The following is a 15,788-nucleotide window of genomic DNA, read 5'->3' on the forward strand; positions in this document are numbered from 1 at the left end:
TGTGTATGTTCTTATCTTGAAAAGACTTTATATCAACACTTTGATGATTTGCGTATTTTTTCGTATAAAGGTTTAGGTTTTCATTTGATTTGATCAAATGCTTAATTGTTTCAAGTCTAGTAGGCATTTATCTTTTTGAAAGAATTTTCGTTTAATGCTTGTTAAATTTCAAAATTTGGGTTGCTAGACGATCTAGTTTCTCTAGATGATCTCGTCTTAACACCAAGATTTGACCATATATAGTAATTGCACCAAAAAATAACTTTGTTAATATTTTTTTTATCACTTTAAGCGATAATTGGACCTTGTTCGGCCAAACTCTTTAGAATAATTGTTGGACTGGATATATACAATAAGAAATAAATAAAAATGAAAATGTGTTTTATATATGTATATTTAGTCAGAATTTAGAAATATGTGTAATAATTATTTGTTTATTACAATGTTCAAGAAATATTTATTTAATGATAAATACAACTTAAAATTTTAATTTGAAGTCAAAAACAGGTAGTCATTAAAAGAAAAATGATGTTGATCTTGAAAGTTTAAAGAAGTTTTCATGGAAAATTTTTAAATGGTAATTGTTCTTACCCAACACCAAATTATCTTAGCATAATATTGAGTGTGGATATCCGGATAGGTGGCAAGATCCTTGGAGTAGCTTAAAGTTTCTTCATCATCAAAATGGAATTTCTTATTGCTTAGAGGGGGGAGATCCGCTTGCATAAGATTATCTTATGCTCAAGTTGGTAAAATTGTTTAGATCTATGAGTATGAGATATTGAGTGAGTATTTCTTCGAAATACTAAGTATATTTATAAGATCCACATTAATTGGGGACCTATGTTATCATTGGAATAATACTTATCTCAAATATATAACAATAAAGTAGTTAATAATAATAGAACTATATCTCGTCATAAATAATAATCATAACACCAAAATGTTGAGATTAGTATATAAAATATAAATATAAATAAATTTAATTTTTAATAAAAATATTAATTTTAATAAAAATATTTGTATAACATTTATATAGAAATTAAATTCGTTTCAATATGAAGAAAAAATGTTTAATTTAAAAAAAATAGAATAAAATTGACAGTAAAACCCTGAAAATGACACTTGGAAGGGAGGGACAGATGTCTCAAATACAAGAGAGTGAGCATTTTATAGAATTTCCCAAACCACAGCTCATCTCATTTTCTCAGAAATCTGCATTTCTCTAAAACTCAAGCCTCTACCTTTTTTCCTCCTTCTCTCTAGAAATTCTTCATTCCCTTTCACTCTTTTCTTCAACCAGCCACTGTTTAAGCAAACTAGGAGTCAAGATCATTGTTTTTCACCGATCAAAATCAAGCTTAGAGTTGGTAAGTTCATCCTCTTCCTAACAAATCTGCTTTCGGACACATGCAAGTCAAATCTCTGGTTGCATGTCTTCATCTATTTCATCTTCACAAATTCTGATCATGTTTTGGTCTGTTGGTTGATTATTCTTTCTTGATTGGTGGATTATAGGTATTGTAGAAAGTTTTGGTGGTGGGGAAAACAATTTCTGTTGTGAGTTAAGCTTGTTGTCCGATCAAGAGGTAAGGGAAGCTAGTAATTTAATTATGTTTTCTGTGTGAGAATTAGTTGTTTAAATGTATGCATGTATGATTGAATGATTTGGTTGCTGAATTGTATGTATGATCGAGAATTGTGAATCGTTTGGTTTCTGCTGAAATAATGTTCGGTTTGTCTTGGTTGGAGAAAAAGTGAATGAGTGAAATTGAGAAATTGAAGCTAAAAATGAAATTAGGTAATGAATTGTGTCTGAGCATGTTTATTTAGACTTGTTAGAGCCTTTATGTTTTTCTGTAGGGTATGAAAAGTGATAAATCTGACTTTGGGTCCTTGTGTTCTTATTTTGTGTAAATTGAGGTGAAACCTGTCATGAAACTCTTTAGTTTGGTGTTTTTGAAGTTTAAGTATATCTGCTTAGGTGTGAATTGATATATGATTCAAGTTTTGAGGATTTGAAGTTAGTCAAAGTGTTTAGAAATGGTCATGAAGGGTGTTGTTCAAAATTCTATAGAAGTTCTGCAGAATTATGCTGAATGCTGAAATGGTTAGTGTTGACCGTTCGGCCTTGTTCTGCTCTCGGTCATAACTAGGTTAGTCTCTTTAGAGACTCTCCAGTTTAAGACCGTTCGGTTTCTTAAAGAGTGTTCAGTCTTAGACTGGTACTTGGTTTCGTAAAGAGTGCTCGGTTTGTACTGACACTCGGATTTCTAAAGAGTGCTCGGGCTGTACTGACACTCGTCTCTCGAAGAGTGTTCGGTTGGTACTGACACTCGGCTTCTTGAAGAGTGTTTTGTTTGTACTAGCACTCAGTCTCAATAGTGCTTGGTCTTGTACCAACGCTCGGTCTCAGTAGTGCTCGGTGATGCACTAAGCACTCGATCTCGTCATATTACCAAATGTGATTGAAATTGAAACTAAGCTCGTAATATTTGGTCTAAGCTCTTAGATTTTGGTTATAAGCTTTAGTATTTGGTTATGTCTAATTATAGATGTTCTAAAGTATTCAATCAAATCTTTGGATTTTGTATAGTAATATCCCATTCGGTCATGTTTACCATAGGGAAACAATATCTCATACGGTCATGTTCGCATATAGGGGTGTTCTACCATCAGGTTTTATTCATAGTAAGTGTTGATATTTCCGAGTCAGTTGTGCTCAATGGTGATGTTGTTTTGTTCGGTTTGAAGTTATTTAAAGGTGTTATGGATGAGGAAATATGTTGTTAATGAGGTATGGTATTTAAAATGTGATATGAATGGAATAGTATGGATGTGAAGAAGTATGATGTGAATTGTATTATATGGATATGAACGAGTGTTCCAAGGAGGAATATCTCAGAAATGGTTATGGAATTGTAAAGTATGAATATGGTCAAACTAAGCTATCGTTCATCCTGACATTCTAATGGTCACCGAGTCTCAAGTAGAGAATGGTGGCGCATGTGGTGAGAATAGCAGGAGGCCTTGTTGCGTATAGCTTGGGGTTCCAGCTATCGGACTAATCTCATATGTAGACTTGGGTTTCCAGCTACAGTAAGGGATGAAGGGCTAACCTCGTGTGGCGGCTTGGGTTTCCAGCTATGGTAATTCTGATGATTTTCCAGATTACCTTTTAACGAGTGCAAGAACGTCGTAGCTACATAATTCATACAGTCTGGACAGTCAAAGTGAAAGTGGTCGATTATAATATGTTGGTGTGATTTACGTAGAAGTATGATTGTTTTATGTGTTTGTATGAAATGTATGTTTACATAGTTAATTAAATTACACTAGCTTACCCTTATTTTCCTGTCTTGTCATGTGGTTCGTTCAGTCATCCTTGTCTTTGCAATGATCACCCTGTGAGTGTGAGCAAGGTGCACACGACTCTTTGGAGCAAGCGCTGGAAGAAGAAGAAAGTAGTTTAAGAGCAAGACTGTTCGGTCTTGTACTCCTTTTGTATTAATGTAGGACCGTTCGGTCGATACACTTCTTGTATGATCGATCGGTAAGTTCTTTTGGTGTGTATTAGTATTGTTTCTGTAAAGTTTTTAATTTATGATTATTTTAGGATAACTGTAAATTAACTTTATTTGTCCTGTAACTGTTATATTTTATTGTAAATGTAAGAACTCTTAAATATAGTTTATAGCTATATTTTTTAGATGTTACACGTCACATTGTCACATTACACTTTCACTATCATATCATATCATATCATATCATATCATATCATATCACGGTATGTGGCACAACTTCAATTTAACATATGACAAATTTTTATTTTTCTAAAAATTAAAAAATAACAATAAATATAATTTAAAAAATATTTAAAAAAAAACATGAAATCACATGTAACATCTCTTTTAACGTGTTAGTAAGATATTAACCGAAAAGATGTGATTGTATGAAAATTTTCAAAACAAGCCAAATTAAGAAAAAAAAGAATAAAGGGACCGATTGCGAAAAAGGATAACCATTGAATTATTTAACTTATTATTCTTATATAGACATATGAACCAAACAATTGTCTAAGCAATTGCTTTTGCCTTAGCACCACATAATCATGGATTATGATCATTTGCAGATTTCTATCTCGGATGACGCAAGCCGGAAACAGAGATGGAGCGAGAAGATGGAGGAGCTGAAGAATACACAATTCTCAAGTGCAGAAGATGCAGCCTCACTACTACTGCATAAGGAACTTGTTTGGGAGAAAAATATTGTGAATTTTGAGCTTTATGATGCTGTTGAAAAGGGGGATGTGGTTAACTTTGTTGATGTGTTGGGGAAAGAATGTGCAGAAAGGAAGGTGCCTTTGTCTGATATTTTTGATCAGGTAACATGGGCAGGTGATTCACTGCTTCACGTGGCCGCAGATTTTGGGAGTGAACAGATTGCAGAGTTGATTTCTTGTCAATTTCCTGAGCTTCTTACTAGGAGAAATGTGAGAGGTGATACTCCACTTCATGTTGCTGTGAGGTCCAAGAACTCCACTATAGTCAAGCTTGTTCTGTCTCAGTATGCCATAGAGAAGTCAAAACACGATGGTTTGAAGGATAAGGAGATAACAAGAGAAACAAATGAGTATGGGAATACTCCTTTACATGAAGCTGTCTATAGTGACCATTTTGGTTTGGTTGAAGAGATTTTACATGCAGATGAGCCTGTTGCACATTATCTGAACAAGTCCAGGTCTTCACCACTGTTCTTGTCAGTTATGAGTCCAGATCTGAAAATTTTGAATCTTCTGTTACAAATTCCCTTTCCTGCTGATCAACCACTTCCACAGTGTTTCGGAAACTCTCCACTCCATGCAGCCCTTCGAGAAAGGAATCCTGGTATTAATTCTTCACACCAAATGTCGTTATAGCTAATATTCATAATCAACGAATTAAATAGATTTGAAATGTCTGCCTGTTATATATATATATATATATATATTTTAAAATACTTTTACCTATTGTATGAATCAACACTTACTAACTTTGCCATCTCTTTATGACATTTTTACATACTATAAAGTCGATTTAAAGGGTTGAAATGATATTATTCTAATAGACCAAAAAAACATAATTATTTAATGTTTAATTTCTAAATAGTTTGAAAACTGTTAGTACAATATATGTATTTAATATTTTTTAATCTTATTGTTTGCAAGATTTTAATTAATTTACATTGTTTTGTTGAATTCTAGATCTAATAAGAGAGATATTAGGGAAAAGAGAGGAGCTAATTTACTTGAGAGATGAAGAAGGGGGTACTCCCTTTCATTATGCAGCTTACACTGGTTATGTTGAAGGATTTCGTATATTGTTACAAAATTTATCAGAGAAATCAAACCAAAGTCTCCTAGAACGGAACAAGAAGGGAAGTTTTCCCATTCATGTTGCTTGCAAAAGGGGTCATGTTGAGGTGGTCGAAGAATTCCTTCGACATGAATTGCCCATTAATCCTTATGTTCTACTCAATCAAAAAGGTCAAAATATTCTTCACATTGCAGCGAAGTATGGAAGAACTAAAGTGGTACAACACCTATTGCGGAATCAGAAGATCGATCAGTGTGCTATAAATCATAGAGATAATGATGGAAACTCGCCATTGCATTTGGCTTCCATAAATTTATTTCCAAAAGTTCTGTATTTTATAGCACAAGACAAGAGGATTAACGTGAATATCACCAATAACCACGATTTAACAGCTCGAGATATTGTTCAATTGGAATTTAAGACTCAGGAGACTGTTCGAAAGGTATGATTAAGAATGATATACTAGGGTTTCACCCCATGTCATGCAATAGAGTACCATGTGTGGATCAAAGAGGATAAAATCAAATAAAAAATGACAAAATAGATAAATTTCTACTATATGATATTTGAGTAAGAACTAATCTTTTGGTTTCACCGTGAATATGTCTGAATAATAGAGTTATAATTGTTGGGTACAAACAAAGTCCCACTGTGGATATATGTATGTGTATGTGTGTGTTGAACCTCCTTACAATAATTTGCTGCATATTTTCATTTTATTCTCTCATTACATACCAAATCACAACTCGAATTCTACTTGTTGATGATGCATAACTTCGTATGCTAATTTTTATACTCTTTTTTCTCTTAACTTTTTTTAATTCGTGCAGCATCTAGCCAATTCGGTTTTGATACACGCAGGCGTATCCTTGAAGTTAAATGACATGTTGCGCCTTCAACGCCAACAATCACCAAAAAGGGATTTGCATTTTAAAAAACCCAGCACATTCTTAGTTGTGACCACTTTGATTGTCACTCTGACATTTACTGGTTTTTTGGCTGTTCCAGGAGGTCTATACAGTTCTGATGACTCAAATCCAAAAAATAGAGGGAAGGCTGTTTTGGCTCATACACCACTTTTCATTTTATTCACCATCTTAAACACAATAGCTATGTTTAGTTCGGCAACTTCATCTGCACTTATTTTGTTGGCTCAAACTTTTGACGCTGAATTGGCACATAAGGCAACTTGGTGGGCAATACAGTTTTTGCTTGTTTCCTTTTCAGTATTGCCAGTTGTATTTTGGAGTGCTATAATTCTAGTTCTAGACCCTAATGATTTACTCGTACTAATTTTAATTTATTTAGGACAAATATTAAGTGTATTCTTGTCCTTTTCCCTGGTTGGATTTAATCTTCTTCAATTTCGTCCTATTCGGGGACGTGGTCTTAGGATTTTTATTGAATTACTAGATTACGTCAATAAGCCAGAAGATTCATTTTATGAGAAAGCGATCAAGGACAAGGAGAAGTTTGTGTAATCAAAAGAGCATGTGTAGCAAGTGGATTGAACTATATGTTGAAATTATATGGACTTTGATTATGAAAATTAATATTTAGCATGTTATTAGATGAATATCTATTATTTGAAGTTATGATGTAAAAGGGTATAATGGATTGAGATAATTGATAGGTAAATAAAATGTAGTTGCATTAGTAGTTAGTTTAGGCCATTTGCATGCATAATTATATTAATTGAATCATTTTGTTAAGCATTATAGTTGTTTCGGATCATACAGTTGGATTTTGTGTTTTTTCTTGTTAATAGGTGTTTTATGAGGGTTAAAATCACAAATCAGGAAGAATAAGTGCTTAAGATGTAGAGGTGAAATCAGAGAGCGCCACAACTGAACTATGGTTTTTTACCCAACCTGTGGATTTGCTTCAGGAGATGTAGACTCAAAACCAGAGAGCTCCATAACTGAGCTGCGTTTTTTCCACAACCTGTGGAATTAACTAAGGTGTGCAGAATGGAAACCAGAGAGGTTCACACCCAGATTGTGGATTTTTCCATGAACTGTGGAAACGGTCAGAGTAGTAATCAACCTCTGATATTACGTGAAATTAAAGATTAAAGAAAAAAAGCATAAAAACAAAAAGAGACAGTTACTAAGAGAAGTAACGGACCAATTCCACTAATTTAGAGGGGGAACGCACGTAGGATGGAGGATTGAACGGACGGACACGGAGAGGATTGAACGGACGGACACGAAGAGGATCTAGAACGCAAATTTCTTCTTCTTCTCCCTGGGGTTTTTGGGTGATTTTTTTATTCCAGTATGCAGAACTAATTTCCTTTTGTTAGAGAATTGATTTAGTACTTTGATTATAACTTCTGAACCTTTTCAATTGATGTTTTGTTAATTTTAATTTATCTCAGTGTTCTATTTATGTTTTGAATGTCTTTCTCTATGAGCAGTTTCACAATTGGGAAATTGGGGATTGCTTGCGATTGTAAATAGAGCAGATTAGAAATTGTCACAATTGGGAAATTGGGCATAGCTAATTAGTTTACAATTGAGATGGTAATTGTTCTCCATAACTTCATTAAATTTTATAACTGGCCTAAGGGATTGGGGGTTAGAATTTGATGAATATGTTTGCCTATCTAAGGGATTAGGGTAAACAAGCTCTTAATAAACTCAATCTCTTAATAAACTCAATGAGATAATTATAATTTGCACATCAATTAGGAAGGGTTAAGAATTTATATGAAAGCATACAAAAATTCAATTCTCTAACATTGTTTATCTTAATTGAATTGTCATTTGTTTATGTTCACTATTTTACTTATGGTTGCTCAAAATTATACGAATTAGTAATCTAGTACTCAACTATTTCAATCTCAGAGGACGATATTTTATTACTACAATAACAATTGGTACACTTGCCAAATTGTTTATCAATAATCTTTGCCCTAATTTAAAGAACATAAGATTACTATTCCATGCATAATAATTTTAAAATGTTTCATGTTGTGGCAACATATCCAAAATCTATGTAATCTTCTTGTTACCCCGCAGCTGAAGGTTTCTATTTTAGCTGATAGTTTTGTTTGGTTAAAATTTATTTTGCTTATTTATTGCTTTTGCTACCTTCCCCTTAACAAAAAGAAACGAAAAAATTAAATTAGGATTTAGGTTTTTCCCTTTTACCCTCAACATTTTTTGCTCTTATTTGGACGTTATTTGAGCATGCTAGCACTACAAAAATTTACAATTTTACCGGGGGTTATTTTTTCCGTTTCCGACGGTTTTAACCCCCGGAAAATACGTTACCCACGGTTAGAAAAACTGTTGGGAAAAGCTGCGTCGGTAAGTAATTTCCGGCGGTTTTTTTAAAAACCGCCGGTATTAGCGGGGGTTTGTGAAAACCGCCGGTATTAGCAGGGGTTTTGTGAAAACCGCCGGTATTAGCAGGGGTTTTGTGAAAACCGCCGGTATTAGTGGGGGTTTTGTGAAAACCGCCGGTATTATTGGGATTTTCCAAAACCGCCGGTATTAGCCGGGGTTTTCCTGAAACCGCCGGGAATATGCAATTCAGATTTTTTTTTTATTTATAATTTTGATAAAAACTCTTTAATATATCAATCAAAAAATTTGAAATTAAAATTTTATATTATAAAATAAATTGTAAACATGTTTTAACACAACATATTATTCAAATAATGATTTATATTTATACTTAATTACACCTAATAAACTAATATATAAACTAATGAAGTCCTCTTTAAAACCTATGATACAATAAGAACCTCACATAATTGCTTAAAAATTTCCATTAAAATGATCTAAAGTGTAAAATCCTACAGAGTTGTTGAGTGAGTCCTTTTATTGCGTTTGAGATTATCTCTTTTTCTCCTTTGATGACCCACTGGATTCTCCTTTGATGACCCACTGGATTCTCCTTTGATGACCCACTGGTATCCTTGTAGGTAACCTTAAAACAATATAAACAAATATTAAACATCAAAATTTAGTACCCTAATTTAGTACCCTAAAACATTGTACATAATCAAAAAAACAAATGCCTAGTGAAAAATATAACCTTGCACCAAAAGCTCGAACTTCTCATTATTTGTACATAAAACAGTCACAGACACATACTGTTCTACCTATAAAGCATTGCATAATAGTTATATAGTTTTTTTTATAAACATTAAATAGTGTTACTTATACAATGCCGTGGTGGTTACACCAGTGGCAATTATTATCCTAGTTTGATGAACAAAACAAGTTATTGATTAGTTCCAACAGAGAAAAAAAAAAAGAAATAAAAATAATGGTGATTACCTGTTAGACAACAAAATAAGAGTGACTAATAAAAGAAATCAATATTAAAATGTTATCAGCCACAGGCACAGTAATTGTCACATTAGTAACGTTGAATTTGAGAATCAGGGCTAAATCTTTCCTTTGACTTGAACACTCTGAGCCAAAAGGACAAAGGTAATCCAACTCTAACCAAATAAATAAAAAAGTTTAAAAAGAATACACTGATATTGTAAATGAGATTATTTTCTTGTTAAAAACTAATTAAATATGTTTATAGTCTTCCATAAATAAGACAATATTAATTTTTAGTCTCTTTTTCATGTAGCATTTATAAAACAAGACTGAGAATGGAAATAGTGTATTTATTTTTAAGTTGAAACCAGCATTCAACTTGAATCCTCCAGTATTTTTTTCTAGTTACATTGAACTTCATAGAAAGTTGTAAAACTTGAATGCAAACATCCTATGATAAATTTTCATTGATGAGAAACAAAAGAGAATATAGTTTTAGGATTAAAATGAAGCTTTACATAAGATTTGAGGAAAGTGAAAGTGATAGGAAAGTTAAGCAACAAATGTGTTTGAGATACCTCACTCATGGTAGGTCTGCAAGTTGCAGATGCCCGAATGCACAGGGAGGCAACAAAGGCTACTCTATTAATCTGTGTCACATCATAAGCCCCTTTGCACACACACACACACATATATAAATGTAAGACAATAAGCAACATAAAAATAATGAATATCATACCAAATGATAAGCTTAAAATATGCATCAGAAACTTAAAATTGTAAACAAAGAAAAGAAAACAACCTTCTTCTGTGAATCAAAGTACATACTATAGGTGCCACAGAAGGAGCTTCACAAAAGCTTTCTTCCACCATTAACGATAATTTTTCTAATAACAGATTATGGAATGAACTTACCATTTCTTCTTCATGTCGTCATGCTTTCTCAAGTGCCCTTTCTTCTCTTCTTTTTTTTTACCTTTTCAGTTTCTGCCTGCATTATGATTTTTACCAAGAACTTAGTGAATAAAGGGAAGACAAAGATAATGGTTAGTTGTTTGACAATTTCATCATTATAACTTAGTAAGGCTGGAAGGCAAGAAGCAAGAAGCTACAGCAAATATTTATTTAGTATTGCCTACAAAGTAGTAAATATTTATTTTATCTTTTGCAGAAAAATGCATATCTTCCATTCTCTCTGTCTCATTTTTTCAGCTTTAACTGAAAATGCATCAATAAAAAATTCTTGTGAAACATTATACAGTTCCTAAAATGGGAAGGACAAGTTATCACTATGATCAAGCATATTCATACCTTAAGCAGATTTAGAACATCACCAGTTAAGAATAAAACCAACTACACAAATGTTTTATAGGAGATGCATGGACTATAATGAAAGACAAATCAACATGGGTTGAACTAGAAGTCACCATCATTCCTAAAAATCACATTACCAAGACTTAAAGACTAACCCTTTCATGGACCACAGTTACCCTCGCCGTAAAATAATATACCAAATCGATATTCTCTTGCAATATCCTTATAACCAGTTACAGTTAGAAAAAACTTCCACAGATATGCATCTCTTAACCACAAAATCATTGAAGCATCATAAATACATGTAAATTGAAATCAATAATCAAGCATCAAAAAACTGTATTTGTACATTTGGACTTCTCCAGGAGAAAATCACACTAAAGTACTAGATCAAAGACTATCACTGCCTCTTAGAGGACTCACAGCCTGAAGCCAGTTGAAGTTATTATTGCAAACAAATAGGCACGACCAATGTAGTGAAAACCAAGATCCTACCTGGGATGGGACAGGTATGCCCTTTGCAATTGAAAAGGTAAGAGGGAAAGACTCTAAAACTTTAGTAATAGCTAAAAGGTATGCCCTTCCCAAATTGTTGTGCTAGTTGCGTTTCCTTTGATTGATGAACCAATTATTAATTTGCTTCCATTGCAACCCTGTCTCCTCCACAAGTTTTACCTTGTCATCTTCCTTAAACAAAGAAAAATCAATGGGTTAGAGTTCATCATAAAAATTTGAACCAGTCTTCCCATTCGCACGATGACCGGTACCGAATGGAGATGAGACAAAGCCTGATTAGATCTTCCTCTAGGGGAACCATATTTGGGAAGAATGAAGAAGGAGGAGCAAAACCCCTCTCACCAGATCGGAAAATCGAAGGAAGAAAGGGAGGGAGCTCACAACGATGTCGGTTAGGTCAAAAGCCACTATTGTTTGTCGATGATGTGGTTTCGAATTAGCGAGATCTGAGCGGCGGCGGCGGCTTCAACAATTTGGCGAAGGTGTAGTCGTGGATGAAGGAGATACGATGGCCGATATTGAAGAGGTGCGTTGGTGCTGGATATGATGAAGACAACAACTGCCGTGGATGGACGTGAAGAAAGGCCCTGACTCTCTCTTTCACGAGCGAAGAAGGAGAGAGGAGTGAAGCTGGTCGCACCGACGACGTCGCCGGACACCATGCTCGTCGCAAGCGATTCTTATTGGAGGAGTGTGCGATGGCCGACCTTCTCTATTAGTTTGAGGGTCATTTCATGAAAGAGAAGAAGACGAAGCGTTAGAGGTTTCTTTAAAGACGAGCAAATGTTTTGGGATACAAAATATTAGCGCGATATAAAGCGGGAAAATGAAAAAATATTTTCACTTTACAGGCGGTTTTCACATACCGTCGGAAGTTTTCAGAGGTTATGATAACCGCCGGAAGTAAACCCCTTCTAAAATACATTATTTTTGTAGTGTAGATTGTGTCTCAATATTATGTTAGAAGCAATTTGTTTTTTTTAATTTATCAACTAATATCAAAGTCTTTATGCATAAGATGGTTATTCCTTAGCTATCGTTCAATTTAATCTAAAATACTAAAAGAAAACATGATACTGTTTTGAATATAGAATTTTAACAGTAATTTATTTTTTAAAAACTTGAAACTTTTGATGATTGTTTTAGTAAAAAAAAAAAAAGGCTTAATTACCTACTTAGTCCCCATGTTCGGAGGTAATTTGCTGTTTAGTACCCAGTTTTAAAAATGTAGGCATTTGATACCTATGTTTTGAAATTTGTATCAATTGAATCCTACCCACTTAACGCCGTTATAAATCTAACGTTTTTCTGACATCAACTTTGAATTGTGGACGAGCGGTAGTGGACGAGCGTCCTCTTGGTGGACGAGCAATTGATAACGCTCGCCCTGTGGACGCAAGTACGTTCAGTGGACGCTCGTCCAGCGAAGCAAACGCCCAGTCAGGACGCTCGTCCAGTGAAGCGAACGCCCAGTCAGGCAGAAGAGGACGCTCGTCCAGCGAAGCGAACGCCCAGTCAGGCAGAAGAGGACGCTCATCCAGCGAAGCGAACGCCCAGTCAGGCAGAAGAGGACGCTCGTCCAGCGAAGCGAACGCCCAGTCAGGCAGAAGAGGACGCTCGTCCAACGATGCTCGTCCACTAAGAGGACGCTCGTCCACAACCGCTCGTCCACAATTCAACGTTGATGTCAGAAAAACGTTAGATTTATAACGGCGTTAAGTGGGTAGGATTCAATTGATACAAATTTCAAAACATAGGTATCAAATGCCTACATTTTTAAAACCGGGTACTAAACAGCAAATTACCTCCGAACATGGGGACTAAGTAGGTAATTAAGCCAAAAAAAAAATACTAATACCAAACACCTAAAGTATTCAAAGTAGTGTTAAATATGATTTTGATTTTTCAATTCTCATGCAATTCCTTTTTGAAACTTTAATTCATTTTTATTTCTTCTTTTATAGAAACTCGTAAATTTAATCCTCCGACATTAACTTTGTTAAATATTTTATGAGGTATCTAATACAGGTTTACAAATTTAAATTTAGGGTTATTTAATTAGCTTTGTTAAAGTTTAAACATAGATCCTGGTTTCTCAGAGACACTGGCTTTAAACCAAGCCTTTCCTTATGGAATTATTTTACTCAAGAGAGGCACTGCCAGACTTTGGATTAGAACTAGAGTCTTCACATGAATTAGGATTATGCTTATCAGATGAAGGTGGTTCAACCTTACCCCAGGATTTTTTTTTCTCATCTAATGTAGTTTCTTTTTTAATTTACGAAGATAGCGTATATGAAATAGCACGGTTTTGTAAGGCAGAATTCAATTTTTGAAAAACCAAATTCTAATTTCTTATTTTAATAATTTTCACAAAGAGATATATGTTAGAATTTTTTTTTCAGAAAATCAAATTCTGATTTTATTTATTTTAATTTTTTAAAATATATGTTGAAAATCTTCAACAACGATTTTCGAAAATCGTTTACGATCTAAACATTTTTGAAAATCATTAAAAGTCTAAACAGTTTTTAAAAATTATTAAAGATTTTTGAAAATCATTAAAAATTTAAACGAATTTAGAAAATATTCGAGTCTTTACCAACTTTTGAAAATTATTCAAAGCTTCAACAGTCCGAAAATCGGTGAAGAACTAAACATAAAATCGTTTTTCAAAAACAGTTAAAGGTTATGTTAACTTTTTACATATTTTTTAAAATTTTGTCTTTAATTTAAAATTGATAAATAATTAATTTATTTTAACCTTTTAATATGATTTAATATGTTATTACACTAGTACAGCAAAAGGAAACGACAACGGTTGTTTTTTAATATACACTTCGATTTTAGAATCGTGACATATACAGACGAGGTAAAAAGGTCTGACACTTTAGGCCGCGGTTCCAACCGAGGTAATAACCTGGGGATATGACAATTGTTCTTGCTTGAACCATAGCCAAAACCCTGTTTTTCTTAAAAAAATTTCGTGTAACCTTTGGCTTCGGTTTTGCCACAACCGACGTAATAACGTTGGGATATGACAGCGGTTCCTGCTTGAACCGCGACCAAAACCCTATTTTTTTTTAAAATTTTCGTGTAACCTTTGGCCTCGATTTTGCAACAACCGAGGCCTATTCTCCTACAATATTTTTTAATAGTAGGTCTGTTTTTGTGATATCCATTATCACAAAAATATATCTACATATCAAACAATATCATAACAACACAGATTCAACACAATAGTCAATATTTACATCATATAATGTACAAAGTCTAATAACTATAAATCAACATGTTCTAATGTATTTTAAATCTAATAACTATGAACTATTATATAATCTAACTAAATGTTTTGCAATTGCTTTCCTTAAGAATGTAAGTGGCTTCTCAGGAATTGGAGTAGGAGTCTTGAATCTCTGCACAAGACAATTGATATTAATTAGTGTATATGACATAGAGATAATGATGGAAACAGCCATTGCATTTGGCTTCCATAAATTTATTTCCAAAAGTTCTGTATTATATAGCACAAGACCAGAGGATTAACGTGAATATCACCGATAACCGCGATTTAACAGCTCGAGATATTGTTGAATTGGAATTAAATACTCAGAAGACTCTTCGAAAGGTATGATTAAGAATGATATACTAGGGTTTCACCCCATGTCATGCTATAAAGTACCATGTGTGTATCAAAGAGGATAAAATAAAATAAAAAAATGACAAAAATAGATTAAATTCTATTATATGATACTTGAGTGAGAACTAATCTTTTGGTTTCATCATGGATACGTCTGAATAATAGAGTTATAATTTGCTGCATATTTTCATTTTATTCTCTCATTACATACCAAATCACAGCTCGAATTTTACTTGTTGATGATGCATAACTTCTTATGCTAATTTCTAAACTCTTTTTTTCTTAACTTTTCTAATTCGTGCAGCTTGTAGCCAATTCGGTTTTGATCGAAGCTGGCGCATCCTTGAAGTTAAATGGCATTTTGGATCTTCAACGCCAACAATCACCCAAAATGGATTCGCATTTAAACGATCCCGAAATTATCAGTTGTGGCCACTTTGATTCTCTCTCTGACATTTACTGCTTTTTTTAGTATTCTAGGAGGTCTATACAGTTCTGATGACCCAAATTCAAAAAAAATAGGGATGGCTGTTCTGGCTCATAAACCAGGTTTCTGGATTTTCAGCATCTTGAATGCAACAGCCATGTTTAGTTCTACAGCTGCATGTTTACTGATCTTGGTGGCTAAAATTTCTGACACTGAATTGGCACGTCAGGCAACTTGGTTGTTAAGATGTG

The 15,788-nt window shown here is 33.7% G+C and overlaps 1 protein-coding gene and 1 long non-coding RNA gene across 7 annotated transcripts; one reads left to right on the top strand and one right to left on the bottom strand.

The window, feature by feature from the left end:
- Positions 1-4,063: 4,063 nt before the first annotated feature.
- On the top strand, positions 4,064-6,930 carry LOC124846962 (protein ACCELERATED CELL DEATH 6-like). Its single transcript, XM_088092271.1, has 3 exons — positions 4,064-4,886; positions 5,243-5,796; positions 6,185-6,930. The coding sequence occupies exons 1-3, from the start codon at positions 4,112-4,114 to the stop codon at positions 6,833-6,835; spliced, it is 1,980 nt and encodes a 659-aa protein (XP_087948397.1). The 5' UTR covers positions 4,064-4,111; the 3' UTR covers positions 6,836-6,930.
- A 2,063-nt stretch (positions 6,931-8,993) lies between these two features.
- On the bottom strand, positions 8,994-12,257 carry LOC124842753 (uncharacterized). Of its 6 annotated transcripts, XR_015780077.1 has the most exons (5): positions 11,852-12,252; positions 11,450-11,641; positions 10,556-10,631; positions 10,219-10,310; positions 8,994-9,293 (listed from the first exon to the last, which is right to left on the bottom strand). It is a non-coding gene; the product is annotated as an uncharacterized LOC124842753 (long non-coding RNA). The 6 variants fall into 6 exon arrangements; XR_015780078.1 differs by having other exon boundaries at positions 9,647-10,631; positions 11,852-12,257; XR_015780081.1 differs by having other exon boundaries at positions 10,219-10,631; positions 11,450-11,637; positions 11,813-12,256.
- Between the last annotated feature and the right edge of the window lie 3,531 nt (positions 12,258-15,788).

Source organism: Vigna umbellata, chromosome 6 (genome assembly GCF_029865625.1).
Source record: "Vigna umbellata cultivar VRB3 chromosome 6, Vumbellata_1.0, whole genome shotgun sequence".
NCBI lineage: Eukaryota > Viridiplantae > Streptophyta > Magnoliopsida > Fabales > Fabaceae > Vigna > Vigna umbellata.

Excerpts from the sequence above, each read along its gene's own strand:
- LOC124846962 (XM_088092271.1), top strand. The coding sequence starts at position 4,112 with ATGGATTATGATCATTTGCAGATTTCTATCTCGGATGACGCAAGCCGG. Across the intron at positions 4,887-5,242 it reads CCTTCGAGAAAGGAATCCTG|ATCTAATAAGAGAGATATTA; the intron begins GTATTAATTCTT and ends GTTGAATTCTAG. Across the intron at positions 5,797-6,184 it reads CTCAGGAGACTGTTCGAAAG|CATCTAGCCAATTCGGTTTT; the intron begins GTATGATTAAGA and ends TAATTCGTGCAG.